Here is a 24,246-nt window from a genome sequence, read left to right as displayed (position 1 = left end):
CTCCAACTGTCCTGTTGGACTGGTATTATCTACTACATAGCTACAAGTAATAAGGGACTTGGAGTACACCGTACTTCATTCCTTTGGCAAACGTGCAGCATTCAACAAACTATAATCCTCAATGTCTGTTATCTACATTTTAGTGAAGCCAAACTTTTAAAAGTCTAGTTAGGTACAGCTAATTAATTAGCTAAAATGTTTCTCCAATCAAGCCATCCTGCTGTGTACACATACCTCACGACAAATTAAATATTTTTATCATGTTGTTTGGTGAGTTGTTGCACTGTTCAAGGATGTGTCACAATGCACATAGCTATAAGATTTACTCAATATGGACGTGTTACTGCAGTACATTTATTTTTATTCATATAGATTGTTACATGCATTTTCCCACCTTAGAGGGTAACCTCCCTCATGTGCTTTCACGATAGATACTATAATTACATGTGCATGGAAATGGTAATACACAACAATACTGCAACTAATGCTAACTTTAGCATAATTACTAGCAAATTGTCTGTAGCTAAATTGCTTACATTGACCATAGAAATCTGCCAAAAATAGATTCCAAACAAGAATTAAGTTCAACATCAAGTTCCAAATCCTTTCATAACTTACTGAAAGACTCAAGTGGTACATTTCGAAACCAATTTCTTTGATCTAGTTTGTGTATGTATTTTAAGCCCTATAGATACAGAGGCAAAGGTGGCTCAAATTTTCTGGAGTGATAATGTGAACCTTTGGATTGTTTTTTGCAGTTAAAATTATGGTATATGAAATGGTTACTATAGGCAGTTTTGCGAGTCTTGGTCTTCAGTGGTGCATCCATTTAATAGCATTGGCACAAAATACTTGACATTCATTGGAACTGATTGTTGCTGGCAGTCTGCACCAAAGGAGCCATTAAATTCTGTAACATTAGAATTCAATATAAGCAAACATTACAATAATGCATATAATTATTATGCATAATAATTGGTGTATAATATTATGCAGACATAATAGCTACTGTTGCCATATCACTATTGCACATATAACTCCAGTTTTTCAATGGCAAGGTCTTCATTACTGTGATTTTCATTTTTACAGATACGAACTTCAAAATTCTCAGCTATACACACTGGTAGTTTCCTATAGAACCACGGCATCCCGATTTGAGCACAGCAGCCATTACGAATAGTGCAACCAGTGCCATCCCACAAAGGGTCTGATAGGTAGTATGGAACACCAGTAATTGCTCCCACAGCTCCGGACTCACAGTAGTAGTCGTTCCCGACAAAGGCAGGGGGTGAAGGGCCACGATGAAGTGCACATGGACAGTTACAACACCCATAGGCATAATCATCACTTGAACCAACAGCATAGGTCCACACATGTTTACGTGGTGATCCTAAAGTGATGGAAACTCCATCAACATACACACCATCAATGGATTGTATGTTTTTGTATCCATCTAGAGTTCCTTTTTGGTAACCCTTCGCTTGCCCACAGATGTGTTGATAGCCAACTCCCTTCACATAGAAATGTGCAGAAGCACACCCAACAACGTATCCTAAACATAGTCTCCTAGGAGTGGTGAACATGCGCCAAGTTCCTGGACAGCTATCATCTCTGTTCATGTCTACATCAACAACTTGCATCCATCCTCCTTCAATACCACCACACTTTAGCTTCATGTTACAAGTGACTTCAAACAGTCCTTCACTAGTCTTTATCCAGTATTGCCCAATGCTTCCCTTGCTAGTGGGATTACGCTGATATATCTCTTGACAAGAGGTAGCAGGCCAATCTTTGCTCTTACCGAACAAGTTGTATTCACTAGCTACAGCAGAAGTGAACAACAACAGGGACAGGGCAAGGTACTTCATGATCGCTTATAGAGGCTAGCAGTTTTGAATAGTCTACTTTGTTTGAATGTTAGGCAACATAGGCCACAAGTATATATAATTACCTCACTGTGTTTCCGCTTGAGGGTGTGGCTGGTTATACGGCGAGAGTTATAGAGGTTTGCGGAATGATTGGAACGAAATCGTAAAGCGACAACTCCATTTACTGTAGCTATACTTTGAAATGTGGCGCATTAGTTACGGTAGACTACGTCACCACAACATTGATAGGTCACGCGCTTCTGATGACTTCCTGTATTGCATACATAGATTTCGCAATCTCCTATGTAGTCTACAGAGGATTGGAGAAATAAATCAGGTTGTAAAGACCTAATTGCAACCACAACTATAAAAATGAATTACTAAATTTGGGGTAAACCGGCATACAGTAGCTAGCCAGTGTTGGTGGTAACGCGTTATATAAGTGTTGTAACGTTCAGTCTTGCAGTAGGTAAGCAGCACTCAAATACTTTAACAATAGCAATTACAACCATAACCAAAACTTATACAATACACCTGTCTCCAGTGTCTATCACCAGCCTATTTACACTTAGCTATATCTGCTGTCCAAGCTATATTACGCTATAATACATGTACTACACTATCCCCCTCTTTCAAGAAGACGTCTCGGCTTGAACTTAACTATGTGGTACAAAATCACTATAACGTGCAGGGGGTTGTCGGAGTCTCTCAGGATACCTTCTAGGTGGGGGTAAAGGTGACACAGCAGTCGATCGTTGTGTGTTCACTGTTTGTCCGTTATCATCATCATCATCATAATCAATGAGCTGCAAGTTAGTCCCAATACTTGGCATCCGTACTTGTTCATCATCTACTGACCCAGATGACTGCTCCACATTCTTCTGCTTTGTGTTAGTTACCTCGTTGGTATTGTCCTGCACACGGATGTTGCTAGGGCAAGGCTTCAGTCTGTCAAAGAGAACAACTTTGCGTTGCCTTTTCCCATCAACTTGCTTGATTCTGTATGTAGCCTCTGAGATCTGCTTGAGCACTTGGTAGGGTCCTGTCCAGGGATGGTGGAGTTTGCGATGTTGGCCTCTCTTCACAACTGATGAATGTAGCCACACAAGGTCCCCTCTCTGGTATGGGTCTCCATGTAACTTCTTATCATAATACTCCTTTTGGCGCATATGTTGTCTACCCATCTGTTCACGAGCCAAATCAAATGCTGAGGTCAGCTGTTTCTTCAACATGGCTGCATACTCATTAGGAGATTGAGATTCTGGTTTGCTGGTTCCAAACATTATGTCAACTGGCAAGCGTGCCTGCCTCCCAAGCATCAGGTAGAAAGGTGTAAATCCGGTAGAGGGGTGTATACTGGTATTATACGCCATGCATGCCTTGCGTATATGCTGCTCCCAGTTGAATGGGTGTTCCTTAGAGCATGTTGCCAACATGTCTAAAAGAGTTCGGTTGAACCTTTCAACAAGGCCATCACACTGCGGATGGTATGGGGTCGTCCTGGTTTTACGTATGTTCAACAGTTTGCAGACCTCGGTAAGCAGTTCTGATTCAAATTGACGGCCTTGGTCTGAATGTAACTGTTCAGGTACTGAGTATCTCAGAAATACTTCATCCACTAGTCTAATTGACACTGTCTGTGCCTCCTGGTTGGGGATAGGTAGAGCCTCCATCCACCCTGTAAAGTAGTCACCGACCACCATGACATATGAATTTCCACTGTTACTCTCAGGAAGAGGACCAAGAAGGTCTACTGTGTTGGATAACCAGCAGTTATGGTACCCAGTGGAGCACGTCGTCTTGGGGCTTGTGACTTTCTAGTAGCACACTCTGGACATGTTTGGCACCAGTCTCGCACAGCATTAAAGTGTCCTGGCCAATAGTATCTCTCTTTCAATTTATTAAGGGTCTTATCTTGGCCTAAGTGGCCTCCTCCTGTACCTTCATGTAATTCCTTCAAAATTACTTGTTGCAAGGACTGAAGAACAATCAATTGAAGCCAACTGTGGCTCTCTGATGGGGTGTGGTAGTGATGCCATAGTACTCCTTCTTGAACAACAAGTTGGTCCCACTGTTGGTGAAGCCTTCAGTAAGAGGGACATTGACTTCGAGCAAACTCAGCACTAGGCTTTTTGTCTGTTTCCTTTGCCTGTAGTATTCCACCAATACTTCCATCCAACAATTGTGCTTGACGTAGATCCTCAGCTGTGTGGTTATCTGTAAGATTGGCAGCTGACACTTGAAGCTCTTCGGGATTACCTTGCACAGGTGGTATCACAGGGTCTGTGGTGACATGTGATGATCTTCCACATTGACGACATGGAATTCTGGATAATGCGTCAGCATTATTGTGTCTCCTCCCTGGACGATGGATGATGGTAAACTGAAACTCCTGAAGTTTCTCTAGCCACCGAGCCAACTGTCCATCAGGCTCCTTGAAGTTTTGGATCCAGGTCAAAGCTCCATGGTCTGTACGGATCATAAAAGTATGTCCCAGTAAGTATTGCTTAAATTGCTGCAGAAAGGTCACAACTGACAGTAACTCCCTTCGTGTAACACAATAGTTTCTCTCAGCCTTACTGAGACATCTGCTGGCATACACAATCACTTGTTCATCACCATTCTCGTTGACCTGAGAGAGTACTGCCCCAATAGCTTGGTCACTAGCATCAGTGTCCACAATAAAAGGTCTGGACCAGTCAGGTAGAGCCAGGATGGGTGCTGATGTTAAAAGAGATTTTAAAGTATTAAAGCAACTCTGGCATTGGTCTGTCCATAAAAATGGTACCCCTTTCTCAGCAAGCTTGTGTAAGGGCTTAGCAACCGCAGCAAAGTCCTTGACAAATCTTCTATAATAATTAGCAAGCCCTAAGAACTGCTGGACTTCTTTCACTGATCTTGGAGTAGGCCATTCAGTTACTTTCGAAGTCTTGTCAGGATCAGGATAAATCGAGGGGTCCGACACATGCTGAAATCACGTACACCCACGGCTGAAATCAACTGAAATCACTGCATGAAATCAGAAATCATTGAACGAAATCAGAAATCACCGAACGAAACCAGAAATCACTGAAATCACACAATTGTCTTGAAATCACGGTGAAATCTCGACATGTCACCGAAATCTAACATGAAATCTTTATGAAAATAAAGTTCAGAGTTACTCAAGCATGGTTTTGCTACAGTAGCTGTCGCAATAGGCATCTAAACTACTTACTCTCGTTTTATCTGACGTAGCTACTCATGTAGTTCGATACTTGCTAATTTTGTTTTGTTGTGACGCTATGAGGTGATCTCCAGCTCATGAAACAGTGTTTCCGAGATTCAGCTCGCAATTCAGTCTTTGTGTGCAGGGCTAACTACTGCACCTGCTGCATGCATCCTGACTACATGAATTACTACTATCTCAGCTATACTATACCATGCAGGTGTGGCTGTCACCTTTACCATTATAATATAATATATAATTATCATGCCCGGTTGTTACTATCTAATTCAGCCCATGCATACATGAGTGGGTGTTATTATTATTAACACTTTACAGTGACTAGCACTGAAGGTTCTGACAGCAACTTGTTAGCTACTATTATGCTGGAAGTATACTGAGCTACAATATTTTTCCCTTAGCTTTCATACAACCTCGACTCATGTGATTTAGTTACTTTGAGAAATTCATAGCTAGCTCTGTATATGTAGCTACTGAACTGGCTACTCCATTTAATCTCACCTCATTGTTCATGTGTACATACTATGTGTGTGCATGTTGCTCCATTCTACCCAGCTGTTAAATGGGGACCTGGTGTCAACTGGAGAAGCGGCCCACCCAGCTGTATAACATCAAAGAGACTGATAGCTGCTTATTACCAGATTACTTGTGACATACTCATATAATAAGTATACATCTACTTGTACTGAATTCAGATAATTTACACATGCATGCTAAATATATATTTACACATGCATGCTAAATATACATTTACACATGTATGCTAAATATATATATACACATGTTAATATGGTATATATGAACTCTTGATACAGGTGTATGTGAATGACACAATTTCAAAAAAAAACAAAAAAAAAAATAATCAGCATTTTCTAGTTTTTGTTTCACAATCATTACAATACCACTTATCACCAACTAAAGAAACACTAATGTTTAAACATGTAGAATGGAACCAAGTTATCACAACAGATCATATCCTCGCCACCACTATCTGGTAATCTACATATACAATAAACATTACATTTCTCAACACAAGCAATCCTTGTGGCATACTTTCGGGTTTTTCTTGTTGGAAACAAACTTATATTTTTTTCTTTTAAGACTTTCTTAAATGTAGGCGTAGCTCTCCTTGATTATATACTATCGTCGTTGGGTCTTGCCCTAACAGCAAACTGGCAAGCATAGCTGTAGCATAAAGACCACAATACACAGAATTTGTCTGCCTTTGTACATTCATAACTGTGATGTTAAAATATTTGTCTTTTGACTGCACTAGTTGTGCAATAATTCTTTGAGTATCCTCACTAGGTGATGTAAACATTGAGTCATATAGGTAAACATCACATTTCACCACTTGTAACACTACCCAGTGTGATCTATCAGGAATGAACAGCATTTGCAAAGATTGCTCATAATCTTCCAAGTTCTTATTGAGTAACAAACTATTGTGAAACCCTCCAATGAGACGAAATTGCACCTTTAATTTGCTATGTTGTGAAATGCATTAATGTGGTTATCCTTTAGTTTACTTCCATTGAGTATCATGCAACCGCTTGTCTTTGCTAGTCGATATAATTCTACCACATTTTGTCCACTGGAGTTGTGTTTCAGCCTCCAATCTGTTGTCATCATTAACAAGTATTGGATTGTTTCTACTGTTAGTACATGTATCCTTTACTTCATCCCGGAAAATATTTTGGATGGTTAAAAGGGTGCTTGAATTAAAAGAGAACTCTTCTGATGTTATTAGTTTGATATTATCTGTATTTATTTGACTTATGGTATTCATTGTTGATCTAGGAGGATACTGGATAAAGGACTACAACTGGTCGCTTTTGTTTGTGTAGAATTAGCTTTAGTGATAGCCTTTGGTGGAAAAAAGTTATGTACTGTAATTTACTATCTCTGGACATCAATTTGTTTTTTCAGTACATTTTGGAACATGTTGACTGTAATTGGATAAAATTACACTTCCATCCAAATGTATGATTTTTTTACATAGCTTGCAGTAAATATACACACAGAGCAGGGGCGGATCTAGGATTTATAAAAGGGGGGGGGCTAACTCAAGGTACTAATCTCTTGGATAGAGGTAGCGAAGCACAAAATTTTGAAAAATAGATGCTAAAACACTGCAATTTGGAGACATTTCCACATAAAATTCATAACATTTTCTGCCTGTAGATATTTTATATACTGCCTTTAGATTATAGGTATGGCTCTCTGAAGCATTTTGCTAATGGAAAAGTTTGGGTAGGTACAGACAACCAAGTACATGATGCACCCCTCTCACAATTGCACAACACTGAATAGGTGCATGTTAGAATAATAATGTTGAAAGTGGAAAATTTTGAAATTTGAACAATACAAGACTGAATCTGAGAGCATTTTCAATGGAAATTGTGAACCTGAATTAAGTATTGTCATACATATTGACTACACAAGTAGATGAATGAAGCCCTTTAAACAGACCAATTCATTTCATTGCATGTATAGGTGCTGGCAGATTTGGAAAAATTCCATAACAGAACCAACTACATGTTTCCAGTGAATGTTCTATTAGAGTAGTTAGCTGACTGCTCTATTAGAGTATCTCGATCTTGTAAACCTCCAATGCTGATTCGGGTCCTTGTTGTATAAATTTTAGCATAAATCCACTGATAATACCTTGGAAAGACGTTTATAAGGTGGTTTTATGAGTATTTGTATTATTAGTGATCATATAATTATGCTAAGACAAAATTTCATTATAATACTCAGCATATTGATCAAGTAAAGCCTAAATATCAAAGGGGGGGCTTCAGCCCCCAAAGCCTCCCCCTGGATCCGCCCCTGCAGAATTGATGACTGGAACTAGTACTACCTTCCAAAGCCTCAGATTTGACCTCAAAATCTTTATTTTCTTTTAAATCCTTTTTTATTGAATGATGAGGATTTTTTTTGCCACTTGCAAATCTGCTGCTGTACCACTGCCACTGCTTTGGCCTCAGTTAGGAGATCATCAGGTTTTGTACTGCTATCCATCAAATTCATACTGAGTTTAGTCTTCTTCTGTTTAAAGAAGATTTATTACTCACCGACTGTTTGAGACTTAACCGCTTAGCCTTTTCCTCTTGATCTAGGCTCTTTCTAACTTAGTCCACAAAGTCAATAATCCTTTGTCGGTGACCTGGCAAAAACTTGAAGTGCCACGGTGTGTAACACCACATCGAAAGCGAGGGTCTTCAATGAATTCTGTTGAAAATGTATTGTTCAACTTCCTCCAAGGCATTTCCAGGGTTTCTACTAGTATCCATTCTGGAAATTACTTGCAATGTCATATCCAGTAGTCATAAAACTATCAGCAACATAATTGGGCAACTCCTTCAATGCAAGATGAGCTTCTTCTTTCGATACCACTACTAGCTCTTCAGTGTTAAGTTCGGTGTTACATTCACTTGAATTATCATCCATAGCTCTTTACTTCAAAGAACTGTATTAATAAATGGAAATTAAAAATGTAGTTAGTCATTAAGGCATTACTTAAGAAGAAACTGCATGTCAACATGTCATCAAACAATTTTGCATTGAGTGGATTTATGGCTCACAATAAGGTACCGTATCACACAACTTTCAGAGAACTTATAAAGCCATAGAATGATAATTAGATAATAAGTTAATCACTGTATACCTTCTGCATGCATACTTTGTCACTACAAGTAGTTGCTGTAATAGTATATGGTCTATATACCACTGGTAATTTATTTTGCCATGAATTTACAGTGATTGTACCTATGAAGCATTTATATAGGTTTGTTTCATAGGGATCATTATGAATTGACAATGAAATGAAGGATAAATGCCCCCATAAATTACCAATGGTACTTCTATGGTATATCAGTGAAAATAAAATTAATAAACTTCATAGATCACATGAATACACAATTGATTCATATTAGTAGAGAAACCATGGGTACTTTATAGGGTAAATTAGCTACTAGTGTAGTGGCATGGTCTGTAAAATAGAGCCTTGTTGTTTGATTGATCGAACCTAGCTCCCCTTCATGTTTCAACAGACAGTGCAAAAATGACTATCCCTTTGCTCATGGAGATTTTGCATTCAACAGAGTTAAGGTCAAGTTTCTGATATTTCTCTGTTTCATAGGCTTTTAGTAACCTTCTTTGCGAGTCCCCAGTGGGATGGTAGCTACATAGTAGCCAGCCACGAGAAGTCAGAATGTTTAAGTACTGCTTCAATCCAGGGTCCCAAGCTGTGTGGGTCCATAGGCATTTGCCTAGACTGCAAGCTGCTCATGGATCCTGGTCTAGCCTGCTTTGAATCAAGTTCGTGTCACGTTTCTGACTCCCTGCTACACATAATTTCAGTAGCTTTCTTTGTATGCAGGCTTCAATAGGGCACTTCTTTGTAAGCAGGTTTTAATAGGGTAGTGACTAATCAAGAAATTCAACACATTTACTGGTGCTAAAAACTATCGAAGTGTATATTTAGCCGGTACCGGTTTGCAAACACTAACGGCTATTGTGCCGGCACTAGTAGGTTGCCCCGAGCATTCAACTTTAGGGCACGCGTCTAGTAGGTAGCCCCGAGCATTCAACTTTAGGGGATGCAAAAAGTAGTTCCTTAGCGTTAGGGGTAGGCTAGGGTTCAGCTTTGGTTTCTTCTTCACTTCAGTCGGATGTTTATAACGTAGAAACTAAATAATATGACTAGCTGCAGCACCGGTGGTATAATCGTTACAAACATTGCTTATGAGTACGGATGCCCGGGTTCGAACCCTCGCTTAGACAACTTTTTTTTTCGCTTTCTTAGGTTTTTTGTACAAGTTTTTTTTAATACACGTAACATTCTAAGTATTATACCCTCCACTGCCGGAAAAACAGTGTAACCGGTACCGGCTCAGTATATAACCTCCCAAAAACTATTGTAAAGGTCAACCCTTTTTCATTTGTCTCTTGTTGAATTTCGAGACATTTATTTTCCCAATGTATTCCTCTCCGCACTCTTAATTACAGAAATTAATTGCTATTACAGTAGCTATAATGCATGCACAACGCGAGGCACAACATCTTCACACTTACCATTGGCACGGGGGCTGACCACTCCAAGAACTCCAACTCTATCAATGCCCTTACGGATACTAAAATCTCCTTTCTGGTAACTTCCCCAGCTTCTTTACATGCCAAGCTACCCGCGGATATCAACACTCACGTGACTGATTTAACAGAAAACGGTCGCGAAATCACGGAAATCAACTGTGAAATCAATTCCATACGTGAAATCACGAAGAAATCAGAAATCAACTTAGAAATCAGAAATCAACTTAGAAATCAGAAATAACTTGAAATCGTCCTTCGAAATCAGAAATCATATCGATCGTACGAAATCTCGTACGCTATTTTAGTAAGTGTCGGACCCCTCGGGATAAATTCACTTGGGAAGACTGGATTGTAGTCAGTAGTAATGGGACCTCTGTCTGTTGCCGGGTAGGCAGTTGTTTAGGCAAACATGATTCCAATTGCATGGTGATTTCCACTGCTTCAGCTACGGTCGTAGGGTGTGTTTGTTTTACTCCCACTGCTATTATAAATTTTCTTTTTTCCCCTCTGCAATCAATATTTGGAATTCCTTACCCCAACACGTGATTGATTTAACAGAGATTGACCAATTCAAGCGCAGCCTAGCTGGACTAGTAACTGTTTAATAATTTATCAATGTGTATATATGGTCTTGTGTATAGTAAATATTGTATAAGTATATAAGTTTGTTTTTCTTTTGTAATTGACAGTAGCAATTGTACCCTTTTTTGTGCACCATACTCTTTTGAGGTCTGCACAACAATCAATAATAATAATAATAACGGTGATTTCAGCTGGTCCAAGTAGTGACGGAGTGCAAGATGCTCCTGCGCATTCGCTTGAAAGTCAGGATAAGCTCTTTGTACTAGCAATCGAATATCATCGCCATAACCAGCCCAACTTTCCGTGCCACTTTTTAGTCGACCGACAAATTCTCGTTTGTACAATTCCCTTTTGCTGGGGTGTTCGAAGCGATTACGAAGTGCCGCTTTTGTCAGTTCATAGGATGCCTTGGTCACGTGCGATAATTGCCTGAATGTGACTGCAGCTCTGTCAACCAATTTAACGCGCATCCACATTAGTTTTTCATTATCGCTCCACCCATGTATCGCTGAAATACTTTCAAAATGGCTCACCCAGCTGTCCCAGTCTTCCATTCCAGTAAAGTTCTGTGGCAGTACTGTGACTCCATCGTCCAATGCTAGGTTCCGTGAGGTGTACATTTCTGTTCCTTCCGATTGTAGTCCCAACTCTCCTCCGGTCCTCTGTCCGGTCTCGGTCAACTCAAGCGTTAGAGATATCGTCAATCCTGCAAGAAGGGGACAGAGAACAACGCGTCCAATACATTCAGGCGGATGACCTTATCGGGTACCGTTAATATATCCACGATACCACGGTTTGTTGGTTCAGACGAGTAGTAATCCTGCCGACTACGCCAGTGTTGTAACGTTCAGTCTTGCAGTAGGTAAGCAGCACTCAAATACTTTAACAACAGCAATTACAACCATAACCAAAACTTATACAATACACGTGTCTCCAGTTCTATCACCAGCCTATTTACACTTAGCTATATCTGCTGTCCAAGCTATATTACGCTATAATTCATGTACTACATAAGTACATTTTTTTTAAATTTAATTTTAAATTTTTTTATATACGTATATAGCTAGGTTATTAAAAATATAAATAATTATACAACCAAGTAGTAAGAATAATACGAAATGCGGTTAAAATTACGTCATTAATAATGAATGAATAAATAAATAAATAATAAATAACGTTTGAGAAAACTACGAGGCCTAGAGACATGAACTAAGCGGGGATAGATTCGCCTGTGAATGAAGGTACAACCATATAATAAGTACGCCTGTTCGTGCTGATGACTTTACTGTACGTGTAATTCTATATAACGCCCGGCACCACGCCCTTGTTTAATTGCAGATAAGAGATTGCTCGAACGAGAAGATTAGTAAACGTTCGCGGAGAGGCCAGACGCCACTTTACTGGTAAGCAACAACATTACAAGTATGTTTAAATGTTTGTAACTGTGTATTTTGTGTGCAGGATATGCGCTCCAGGCGTCATGCAGTGAACGACCAGCTGATGACCAGTTGGGGTACCAGTAGTCTCGCGTGGCCAGACCGCTTTTTTCCGTATATTGGGTGGCCGGACCGCTTTTTTCCGAATATTGGGTGGGGAAAAAAAGGGTCTGGTGCAACTCCAATAACAGTTTACTTCTGAGCCGTCCCCAGGCGCTGGGGACGCTAATTGGATAACTTTGGCCGCAAAAGAGGAGCGAAAGACGTATAGCATTGCCAATGGTGACGTTGCGACATTCTAGCCGGCTTGTTTGTTTGTCTTCGACAGAGCTAGTTGGCTTCTCCAAACTGGAAGTGATGAACTTTAACGACGCTTTAAAACAGACATCGAACCAAATTAAGATACATTTAAAAGAGAAACAAATCGAAGCCATCTCAAGTTTTTGTTCCGGTCACAACGTATTCGTTTCACTGCCAACTGGATACGGCAAATCCCTTACTATACGTAGGGACCCGCCGATTATGCTCATAATTTTACCTATTATGCTATGCTGCACTGCTCAAAAATTTGCCTATTATGCTTAAATATATGCTCAATACTTACCTATTGTGCTCAAATTATGCTCAATTATTTATGCTTCAGTTCCCACGCTCTAGTAATAATTTCCAATTTATGGATAAATAATAAGTGGCTGAAGCACAAACTTACTTGTCAAAATGTATATCACAGAAAAGATCGATATACTCTAATAGAACAGTCAGTTATATGATTGTTCTATTAGAGTTACTGACTGTTCTATTAGAGTATATCGATCTTTTTTGTGATGATAAGCTAATCTGGCGTAGCCGACACGCGCGCGTAGCGCGAGGGTCGGCTACGCCAGACTAATGATAAGCAAGAATTCATACTATTACACAAATATTCTACCTATTATGCTAGCATTATGCTCAATGCTTTCAGACACCTATTATGCTCATAATTATGTCAGCATAATCGGCGGGTCCCTAAGTCTATACGCCATGCTGCCTTCGATATTTGATAAGATGAGAGGTACAGTGGTTACTATCGGATTTCGGCTATATCCCTGATCATAGGAAAAACTGGCAACATAATTGTATGCATAAGCCCATTGAATGCTATCATGACAGAGCAGCAGGCCAAGTTTACGGCAGCTGGTATACGAGCTGAGTATGTTGGTGAGAGTCAGAAGGATACAACAGCATGGAGAAGGGTGGTTAATGGAGAAATGCAACTACTGTACATAAGCCCAGAAAACATTATTTGTAATCCGCACTATCGACATATGTTGAGAACAACAAAGTACAAAGAGAATTTGGTAGGAATAGTTGTCGATGAGGCACATTGCATTAAAACATGGTATGCATGGTCATAATTGTCAAATCGTTTCATATTTACTCGGGGGAGATGACTTCAGAACAGCATATGCTTCTCTTGGTGAACTTCGCAGTATTATACCTGGCAATGTGAATATAATGGCACTCACAGCCACTGCCACACTTAGTACCTTTGAAATTGTTAAAGAGAGATTGTCCCTGCAGGAACCAATTGTCATTGGAGTGTCTCCAAACAGGCCTAACATAAATCTTTCAGTGTTACCAACCAAGACACTTGACTCTGTAGTCGACATCATTAGTGAAGGATTAGAAAAGGACAGGCTTTCTTATCCCAAAACTGTGGTGTTTTGTCGGAGTTGTCAAGACTGTCCTAAGCTGTATGATGCTATCATTAAAAAGCTGGGAAGGGCTAAGACTGAACCACCAGGGTATCCCAATCTCTGAGAGTATCGATTGGTTACTATGTATACCAGAGCATCTAAGTCATCAATGAAAGAATTGGTCATGCAGATATTCAGAAGTGATAAATCAATTCTTCATGTGCTGATTGCTACAACAGCATTCAGCATGGGAATAGATATTCCTGATATACATCAAATATACCATTGGGGAGTTCCAAGTGATGTGGAACAATATCTTCAAGAGATTGGAAGAGCTGGCAGGGATGGGAAGAGTTCTTATACAGTTTTAATTACAAGCAAAGGTTATAATGTTCAACAGAAGATGAAATCTCACAGTGAGAACAAAGATAGTAGTAGACAAAAAAACTATTTGAATCTTTTATTATGTATGAACATGAAGAGGCTAAAAAATGTGCATGCTGTGACATATGTGCTTTGTCTTGTGACTGTGAAAAATGTCCTGGATTGATGTAACAATAATTCATATTTTCTGTGTGCATATTTAATTGTTTACATTTGGTATGTTTTAATCCTGTCTTGTATCCATATCTTCAAGTGATTTGAAGGACATTGCTGTAAAATTACATTGAAATTTGGGAATGACCGATGTTTGCGTTTGGCTTTAACATCGAAAACTTCCATTTCTATTAATACCTCTTCCACGATCTCAACATCTTTCATGAAGTTAGGTGGGTTGTGCTTATTGGCCTCTCCTTCAATGTCATTTTGCTCCTCAAAGTTATCACAAATATAATGTAGCACACCAATTGACTGAGCTGCACGACTGATAGCATTACTTGGATATAGAGAGTTGCCCAGTTTGGTGATTGCATTGGAATGTAAACCACGGATGAGTCCCTTTAGCCGCTTATTCAAATGTTCTAAATGTAGATCACAAGATATATTAGTACCACTTCTACCTTTAGTGTTTATAAATCTACTCCACTAAAGCTGTGTTGCTTTGCGTTCAGATAGAAGGCAGTGATATTGTGATAACATTGTTATTACTTCTTTGCAATAATTCCGGTGGCCTTTGACTCGAAATATGACTAACAAAAACTTCCAGTAGTCAATCACACGGTCACCATCACCTTCACTGACTGCATCATTAAATGCATGCCAGAACAGCAGAAGTGTGATCAGTTGGGTAGCATATAGGTGTATCTTGTCATCCCTGGGAATTATTTTGATGGGTCATAGAAAGTGTAATTTTCTAATATGGCTTTAGCCAAATCCATCACATCATCATACTTCTGTTTAGCCAATATCATTTTTGCAGCAGAAGTAACATGAGCATGTAGTATAATGGTCAGGAAGTCCTCACACCCTTTCATATTGGCTTCAGGGTCAAGCGATGCTCCACAATTTAACAATACCTTCAACTGGGCTAAAGTTCCCTTTTCAGCTGATGAAGTTTTCTTGTAGAAGTGCTTCCAAATGGCCTATGAAAACCAAGGTACAAATGTAATACAGTGTATGATAATCAGAGACAATTATAATTTTTTTCAAATCCCAGTGAAAATGTCAGGCAACCTAAAGCATTTACCTGACATTGATATGCTACTGTTTTACACAATTTGTCATAATAGGGAAATCTTTACAATACATTGACAGAATAGAATGACTCAACCTAAAATAATACTACAATCATTGTTGTCAAATTGTGTTTGCTATTATTGACAATACTTCACTATAAAAACTCTACAACTTTCTTCTATTTTGATCTGACATTTTGTCAGGCAGGTTCCATTATGGTCGGCCATACATGATATTTGCCTGATAAATGGCCTATGTCAGGCAGTAATAATTGACTCTGATGATAATTGAATTAATACACATAAAACATCATTACCTTAAGAATGCATTGTTTTGCATGCCAATCTTCACACACTGGCAAAAGTCCCTCTAAACGATCTCTCCTTGAGCATATATTGGAATGATGATCTGATCGTATGGCTACACTTCCTCTGGCTCATGCTACTGTTAGCTGATCACCCCCAAACAATATCTGATGGAACATTTCCTCATCTATCTCAATAGCATGGCCATCCTCAAACAAATCGTACCACTATTTCACATCTCTAGCTGGAACATAATCATGCAGTTTTCCCATGATGTCGCACATTTCATCAAGCTTATTCTCATTCCATTGCAGTACTCCAAGGGGCACCTATTACAGAAATAAAAATCTGTGCTAGCTACAAAATTGCATACCACTTCTGACTCTTGAGACATTTCCCTTGAGTATTTGCTGTGTATGTGCCATTCCAGATCTTTAGCTTGACTTGAGTAAATCTTGAAATGTTTGACTAAGATTCTATATACAGGGGATGTATAAATATTAAGTTTTCTATCCAGTGGAGCCTGTCTAAGCAGCCAACAGCATAGAAAGGCCACCTCTCTACCAACTTGAATTTATAATGAAGTGAGTACTGTATTTACTTGGTTAAACACTGCAGCATTTATTACCTTAGTTCCAAAAATTGATGCAGTGAGTATTAAATTTTGAATTTGACCACTGCTTGATGCTAAAAAAATTATGTTATTTTCAAAATCAATCTGTGCACTACTCAAGTGCGGCTACAGTACTATTAAAGGTGCTGTGTTTAACCAAGCAAATATGGTAATCGATCTGCCTAAGGCAACCATTTACTTATTATGGAATAAAATTAGTTCTAGTGACTAGTTTTCTTGTGTTCACGTAACCTACCTAGACAAAAGCACGATGACTTCTTTATTCAATTGATTTACATCAGCTTTATTGATCAACAGTTTGGATACATCAACAGTAGCAGGAGTAGGTTTAAAGTCTGATAATGATGACAGATCTACACGATCCTTTACCGCATAGAAATGAAACGCATGCATGGAAATGGTCTTCTTATCATGGCGATGGAAAGATCTACGGAAATTCTTATCAATATTATCTCCAACTAGTTTAAAACCACACCAATTAGTGGTTTCTGATGAAGATGTGGGCTGAGCAAATTCAGGTTGAGCATCAACCATGGAAGATTGAATGACTTGTGTTACAGGAACATCAGAAGTAGATAAGTTGCTAGTTGACATTTGTAGGACTGTAGAGGATAACTCTTGTATTGTAGTGGACAACTCACTCATAGTTGGCAATTCATTAGCACTTGGTTCAAAAGGGGCATTAGCAGAAATGTTAACTAGTGTGTCAGATAATTCCTTGATTGCAGCAGAGAGTTCTTCCACAGTAGGTAGTTGAGACGGATCAGTATGTACAGTGTCAGATACCATATCATTTTGCTCATCCGAACTCTCTTCTTCATTAAAACTTTCTTCATTCCTGTCTTCATCAAACAATAGACTAATTTGACTTGTACTTGGTGTGGATATACCAGTAGTACTGAATGGACTAAAAGATGGTGAATCAGGACTGTCACTTTCTGAAGAATAACCAACTAAATGATTATACTGATTCGGATCCTACATGAGATAATATTTACAGTACTACAAATTTGATAGGTATTTGTGTTATACAGACCTGTGATTCTTCTATCTGTATACAATCTATTAAATTGTTCCTCCACAACTTTGGTAGACTATCAAAATCCTTCACAAGACTATCAATCATATAAAGAGTACCTCTGTGTGACTGACACAGCATCAAAGGATGTAAGCAGTTATATATCTACAACAAGAGGGCAGGAATTGAAGTGTATGATACTGTAACAATATTATTAAAATACACCAAGTTTTTAATTTTCACCGCTTCAGCCAGTTTTCATTATTATTCACTACAGAGAAACCAGGGTGGTGTCTATTCACTAGACTGACTGAATTTTACTTTTTCTAAGACTAATTTAGCATGTAAAATGTGTACGAGTTTCTTTAATCAAGCATTTTCAAATTCCATTAAAATATATATAGCTAATAGTGATTAGGACTGAACCCACGAAAACTGGACATGTGAACACGAATTATACATGTAATAGTTATACCATGGCTGCGAGGGATTTTGCTGATATATACACCCAAAGCCCGAGGGCCGCAGGCCCGAGGGCTGCGGGTGTATATGTCAGCAAAATCCCAAGCAGCCATGGTACAAGTGATATATATCACTTGGGGCGTACTCACCTAATAGGTGAAAGAACTAATGAGAACTCATCCCATTTGTTTTATACAGTAGCATCTGAAGATCGATTGTGGTTTTAATAGCGTGGACTAATAGCCATCAAAACGTTGTCCATACGTTAAAACGTCATTAATACGTTACTATGCTTCAACACACAATGTTAGAAAACTTGCGATTGTGGGATGGAGTTTATATTGTTATCATTTTTGTACTAAGTTAAGCCAACTAACTTCACTATTGGGACAGTAAGTAAGTTATTATATTAAGTTAAGTACTTAGAACTGTAAGTTACTAACCTATTTCAACGTAGCAGTAGTAGCTTTGCTGTTCCATGGTCTGTTCAAAGACTGATATGCGGTGCATGGGTAGAAATACGCATCCACAATCGCCCAAACAATTATTTTGTGCCTTCATTATCCTTTAGTAACAACCAACTACTCTATCTTAGCCTATGTACTAAGCTTAGCAACCTCTACAAAACCGAGTCCCACAATACAAAGCTCTATGTCGTTCAATATAACGAGTCAAAGCGCATCGATTCTTTGAACTGGCTGGGTATCAAAGTCATTGGCAAACCGCTTTCCCATGATATTGCCCGGGACATATGCGAGTTAAACACCGAGCGGCGCCTTTGAACGCCCACGCTAAAGTGGTATATAACAGGTCATACTTTATTACTTGAATACATTATCTGCATTATGTAACTTGCATTAAAATTCCATTTAGCTAGCCATTTAATAAGAACGGAAACTTGTATGATCATAACATAAGTTATGAATCATGTAGGTTTGTAAAGTAGGCAAAGTTGAGTGCCCACATGCATGCCCTGTTTTCATATCCCCAATCACATATTATGGATTTCCGTGACTATACAATAGTCACCATATAGAAATTAAGTTGTACAAGTTTAACTGAAGTTTAACTTGGGTATTTGTAGTTATAGGGTGATGGTTGTTAACTAGTTGCTAGGGGTACAAATATGCATGCTATGCATTAGACCCATGGGAAGGTGTCAACAAACAACAAATAATGCAATAACTGAGTAGGGCATAGAACCAGTTAGGCAGGCCTGCACAATAGTGAAAGCAGCTCAGTTGTGTTTACCCACCCAATCCAACCTCCACTAGCATAGTGCTTAGTAGGAGAAAGCAAGTTAAGAGATTCAGTTTATGGTATGTAGGTTAGTAAAACCCTGATCTCTACTTTGAGAATAACTCATACAAGCTTGAAGTCACATGGTCCTATGGATTACCAAAGGTCTATTGTTAACATTCCACAGTCTACTTTCCCACTTCCAGTACATACTCCACAGAAACTTGACAGTAAAAACTCTTGTCAAAATTAATGCTGAAAATTGCATACATGATTCTGAAACTAACCAAAATTTAAAGCATGCTTATGTTGTATATTACCTGCTTGTGTACTCCATTTGCATAGAACAAAGAAGACGTAACCTTTTGCAGTAACCCCATTCTTTGATGCCTCTTTTTCAAGAGCATGGAAATAATGGTACAGACTAGATGCTGGTTGTTCCCTGGAGTGATGGCAGTTAAAAGTGATACGAATGTTGGTAAATGTTGCTGCATCTCATCCCACATTTTACTCCATGAAAATGTTTTGATAGCTTCAGGAGTACCTCTTAGAATTGATTCGTGCTGGTCAGAGCATATACTATTGAATTCACTTTTTATGATACAACTCAATGACTTTATGATTTTTCCACTATGTAACTTCACAATTGTTTTGCTAAAAGCAGTGTAATTCCTCCAAGTAATACGTTTCACTGCAGTAATTCTGTTAGGAGTCAAATTATAACGTTTGTCTCCAATGATTACCTATAAAACATATGAACATACTTACCCCCTATACTAGCATAACAAATGTGTGTCTCACAAGCATATTAAATACATGTATATACTTGCATTGAAAATCAGTTGATTAAAGCACTTAGCTATACTGTGGTGTGCTAAGAAATGCACGTACCAAATAGTAAACTTCATGTGATTCTATATTTAAGTATGTCTAGTCTGACACTGATTGATGATTGGTCAATAGAATGCATCAAGCAACCAGAAACTATACCATTGTAAGATACATTTATTACATACCGAAACTGATGGTGAATGAAGTACTCTTTTTGGTTGAGGTTTACGTCTTTTAGCCAGCTGAGGAGTGTGTGGTTCTGATGGTTGTGGACGTTTACAAGAGATGTTGTCATTAGTAAATCTTTGTAAGTATCTCAACACTATCTGTTTAAAATGCATGACTTCTTTATCAGCCTGAACTAGTTTATTCAATGTCTGCATGTATGCACTCATAACAAAGAATTGAATCGTCATTAAACTCTGAATGTCACGGTTGCAGAATTGTAGAAGGCATTCCTGGAGCTTCTTTACTAGCTCATTTTCACAAGACCCCAGTCGTTTACGATGATTCTTCCCTTTGCACGTAGCTAGGTCACAGCAACAAAGACAACAGTGTCTTCCAGACGACGATGACGGGCCCTGGAAAACAATGAAATGAAATATACACATTTTACTTGTATCCGAACCTCTAGCGAACTCATCCTCCCGTATCCTCAGCGCAACCATAGCGTTCAGCCAACTCGTATTCAGTAAAAGAAGCTGCTGGAGAGAAACTAGGCGCGCGCAAATAACTATTGTAACGTCACCATTGGCAATAGGCTACACGTCATTCGCACCTCCTTTGCGGCCAAAGTTATCCAATTAGCGTCCCCAGCGTCTGGGGACGAGCCGGCTCAGAAGTAAACTGCTATTGGAGTTGCACCAGACCCTTTTTCCCCACCCAATATACGGAAAAAAGCGGTCTGGCCACGCGAGACTACTGGCTTGCTGGCAGCTGGAATTATTTTCCACTTGGCTTAACTACTAGTCTGCTGTGAGTCTGTAATAGCTAAACAAGAAGCCGATGCAGTGCTGCATATACAACAATGTGTAACTATCTCCTGTATGTTGTGCATGGCTGTATGCATAATATTATAGACTGTGATCACTGTGCCAATGACACACCGCTGATATACAGGTACATTACCAGTGGCCTCTAGTTACAACAGTCTGTTGTGCCATATTGGCTTGATTGGGATCAATTGCTAATTGTGCCTTCACCATATCCCTTATTCTGTATAGCCTCACTTCACTGCTGAGTCATCTTCAGAGACACATCACACCTACAATATATAGTTACTTTCAATATAGCTAACTTAACTTGGTTTTTTGTGTAGGTTGTGGTTTTCTGATGCCAGTTAAACTCCCTTGCCTGTGTACGTATGCATATGTATCATTTCCACAGGTACACGCACACTGTTCTGAGTGTTTCCTATGGCACTGTTTATACTTGCCCAATGGGTAGGTTGCAACGTTGGTGTATGTACTTGGTTGTATGTGACGTGGTCCTAGGATAAAACCAAGTAATATGAAATGCGGTTAAAATTACGTCATAACTAATAAAATAAATGTTTGATGAAACTACGACGCCTAGAGACATAAACTAATCGGGGATAGATCCGCCTGTGAACGAAGGCACAACCGTATAATCAGTGCGCCTGTTCGTGAGGACTTTAACGTACGTGTAATTCTATATAACGCCCAGTACCACACCCATGCTTTTCAGATTGTGCAAAGGAGATTAGCTAACAGCAGGGGCGTAGCCAGGATTTTTTTTGAAGAATGTCTTAAGGGGAATACCTGGGTGCTTCCCCTAGACATGTTTGGACGAAAATGATGCATAGTTGCATACACAAAATGTGCCCTTAGGCAGTAACATTAAAAGGTGCTGTTTGTGCATCTAACTAGCTAAAACTTACACACTGCTGTTTATGCAGCTTATAGAAACTATAAACCTATTGTAAAACTAACTAATTCTTTATTCTTTATTATTAATTACTAGGCAGGCAGCACAGCTGGTTTGCCTAGGATGTAAATCACAGAACACGTTACAATCAATAAGTTAAAGTATGTATGCTACAATGTGTATGTTACAGTTACTAATAATAAACAGTGCATGTGTTGATTACAATTACTATTCATAAATAATAAGTTACAGCATACAGTACATACATATAATTGCTAGTTGTAATCAATCAGTGAGTTATAGTGCATATATTACAATAAAAAAAGAAAAAAAAAAGTTACAATAATATAATTATACAATTAATAACTTACGTAGTTGATTAGTAAAATTATCTAGAGTAGCAGCTTCGATAGCAGAAATGGGTAGTAAGTTCCAATCACGAAAGGATTTTAGAAAGTAACTATTATGATAATCTTCACTTCCAGACAGCATACTGACAGCCAACTTCAATTTCCTAGCACACGGAAGCTCTCCACACTCGAGTCCCTTAGTTGGCAATACTTCTTTCCAATACATTATTCTCGGCCGGTCCTCCTGTTGATGGTCAGCAACTTCAGACTTAGCTTGTACTCCAATATGTTCGAGACGTCACGTGCCCACAACATGTAACAAGTAAACAAACCATTCATCAAGTAAATATACATCAACAATTCACAGTTTGTGCTAACCTGACACATGTATAACATGACCACTCAAATTCCTTGTAATATGTCTCAACCGACCATTGAACAGTCCTTCACCATTTCACTCGCGCCATTTCAACCATGCATCACGTGCGCAATTGATCGCGTGATTTAATAGATATGCTTTTCAATGGTTCAGCAGTAATGTGATGTGACCCTCAGGAGTAGTACAAAGGAGCGCCAGTGGGCAAGTAGCTACCGGAGAGCTCCAGGGCTGTAAGATTTGGTGTGATTTTTAATTTTAAAAAATTCTGCCTCTGAAAGGGGGGTTCGTCCGAACCATCCGAACCTCCCCTAAGCTTGTACTTTTGTTTTTTTAGTTGCAAAATAACACAAGCATGAATTTGTGCTGACTTGATAGCACACTGCTGACACATGAGCTGGGACTGTTACAAAATGGCTTTTACTGAACCTGTGTAGAATGCAAGAATAACCAGAGAATATGGAATAATGGAATGTTTAAAGCTGACAGTAACTATAGATGCAGGTGGTGGACAGGAAACAGAGAATTTATTTGGAGTGGCTTAATAGTATCCGTTAAGTGTATAGTAACTTTAGTGGTCTTTTTAGTGTGAGAGAAATGTGCTCTGCTAGTGATAATGTAGACAAGAAACATTTTACATGATGTATGGGTGATGTTTGCAAGTATGGCATATGATAAAAAAGATTGTGCAGTGTATATACATAGCTATGGTGGTTCTGTGAGAAGTATTACATATGTAACTTATTCTAGCTATAGTGTACAGTGTAGGAATGTACATGTAGTGATGGTTTATTGGGCACAGTTTGGAAATTTAAACACTAAAAAAGTTGTTATCTCTCTTGGGGGCATACTACATGGTATACAGTGGAACCTCTATTCAATGGACCATGCACTTTTTGGACCAACCGATTTTGATGAAATATTACTGTTATAAGGAAGTTGGCCTTTTCCCAGCAGAGATACATGTATAGAGGCCACCAATTAAAGTTTAGACAACTGCAAACAAGAATTAATTCATTTCAATGCTTATTTTTGCCAGCCACAATCCGTGATTGGAATTCTCTGCCAGCTGATGTAATTACCTCTTCTAGTTTAGATAAATTTACTGACAAGCTGACCAATTTGTACATGCACACACACACTCATTTATGAGGTTTCGTGCATAATCAATAAATAATAATAATAATTGTATTGGTAAAGGTCTATAGGCTGCATAGAGTCTTCAGAAACTGTCCTTTATAAGGAGATTAAATTTACAGTGTCCTTTACAGGGAGGGTCCTTTAAGAAAGGTTCCACTGTAGCTGACTATTGTATTCTTTCGCACTGTGATCAATCAAAGATGAATGCATCTTTATTAATTTATCCGTAGTGGTGTTTCTGTCTTATTGTAAAAGTTAGATTTGACTAGCATTTTTTTGTAGCATGGGGGTTGTTCTGTTTTAAGGGTCACCTTTTGGATTTTGATGAAACTTGGTGTGTTTGTAGTTGTTTTACTATGATTTAATATCATGCACTATTCCAACTTGTTTCAGTACTTTTTATCAATGTACTATGGTCCCTACTCTAGTTAAAAATTCCAATTGTTTGTGTAGCTACTTGTGATAGTATCATCTTTAATTCTGATAATGTCATCTTTCCAAT

The 24,246-nt window shown here is 38.7% G+C and overlaps 1 protein-coding gene across 1 annotated transcript; it reads right to left on the bottom strand.

Moving 5' to 3' along the window:
- Positions 1–15,087: 15,087 nt before the first annotated feature.
- LOC136253347 (uncharacterized) lies at positions 15,088–20,493 on the bottom strand. Its single transcript, XM_066046002.1, has 7 exons — positions 20,177–20,493; positions 19,481–19,903; positions 17,478–17,624; positions 16,677–17,419; positions 16,181–16,283; positions 15,819–16,136; positions 15,088–15,408 (listed from the first exon to the last, which is right to left on the bottom strand). The coding sequence occupies exons 1-6, from the start codon at positions 20,405–20,407 to the stop codon at positions 16,035–16,037; spliced, it is 1,749 nt and encodes a 582-aa protein (XP_065902074.1). The 5' UTR covers positions 20,408–20,493; the 3' UTR covers positions 15,088–15,408; positions 15,819–16,034.
- Positions 20,494–24,246: the final 3,753 nt, after the last annotated feature.

The sequence above is a fragment of the Dysidea avara genome, chromosome 4 (assembly GCF_963678975.1).
Source record: "Dysidea avara chromosome 4, odDysAvar1.4, whole genome shotgun sequence".
Classification (NCBI taxonomy): Eukaryota; Metazoa; Porifera; class Demospongiae; order Dictyoceratida; family Dysideidae; genus Dysidea; species Dysidea avara.
Note: the sequence above shows the minus strand (reverse complement) of the source record. Positions and strands in the feature narration are given on the sequence as shown.

Bases quoted from the DNA above. Each gene is read 5' to 3' on its own strand.
- LOC136253347 (XM_066046002.1), bottom strand. From the start codon at position 20,407: ATGACGATTCAATTCTTTGTTATGAGTGCATACATGCAGACATTGAAT. The intron at 17,625-19,480 runs GTAATATACAAC...CTCTTGTTGTAG, and splicing joins CAAATGGAGTACACAAGCAG to ATATATAACTGCTTACATCC. The intron at 17,420-17,477 runs GTCTGTATAACA...TATCTCATGTAG, and splicing joins TACAGATAGAAGAATCACAG to GATCCGAATCAGTATAATCA.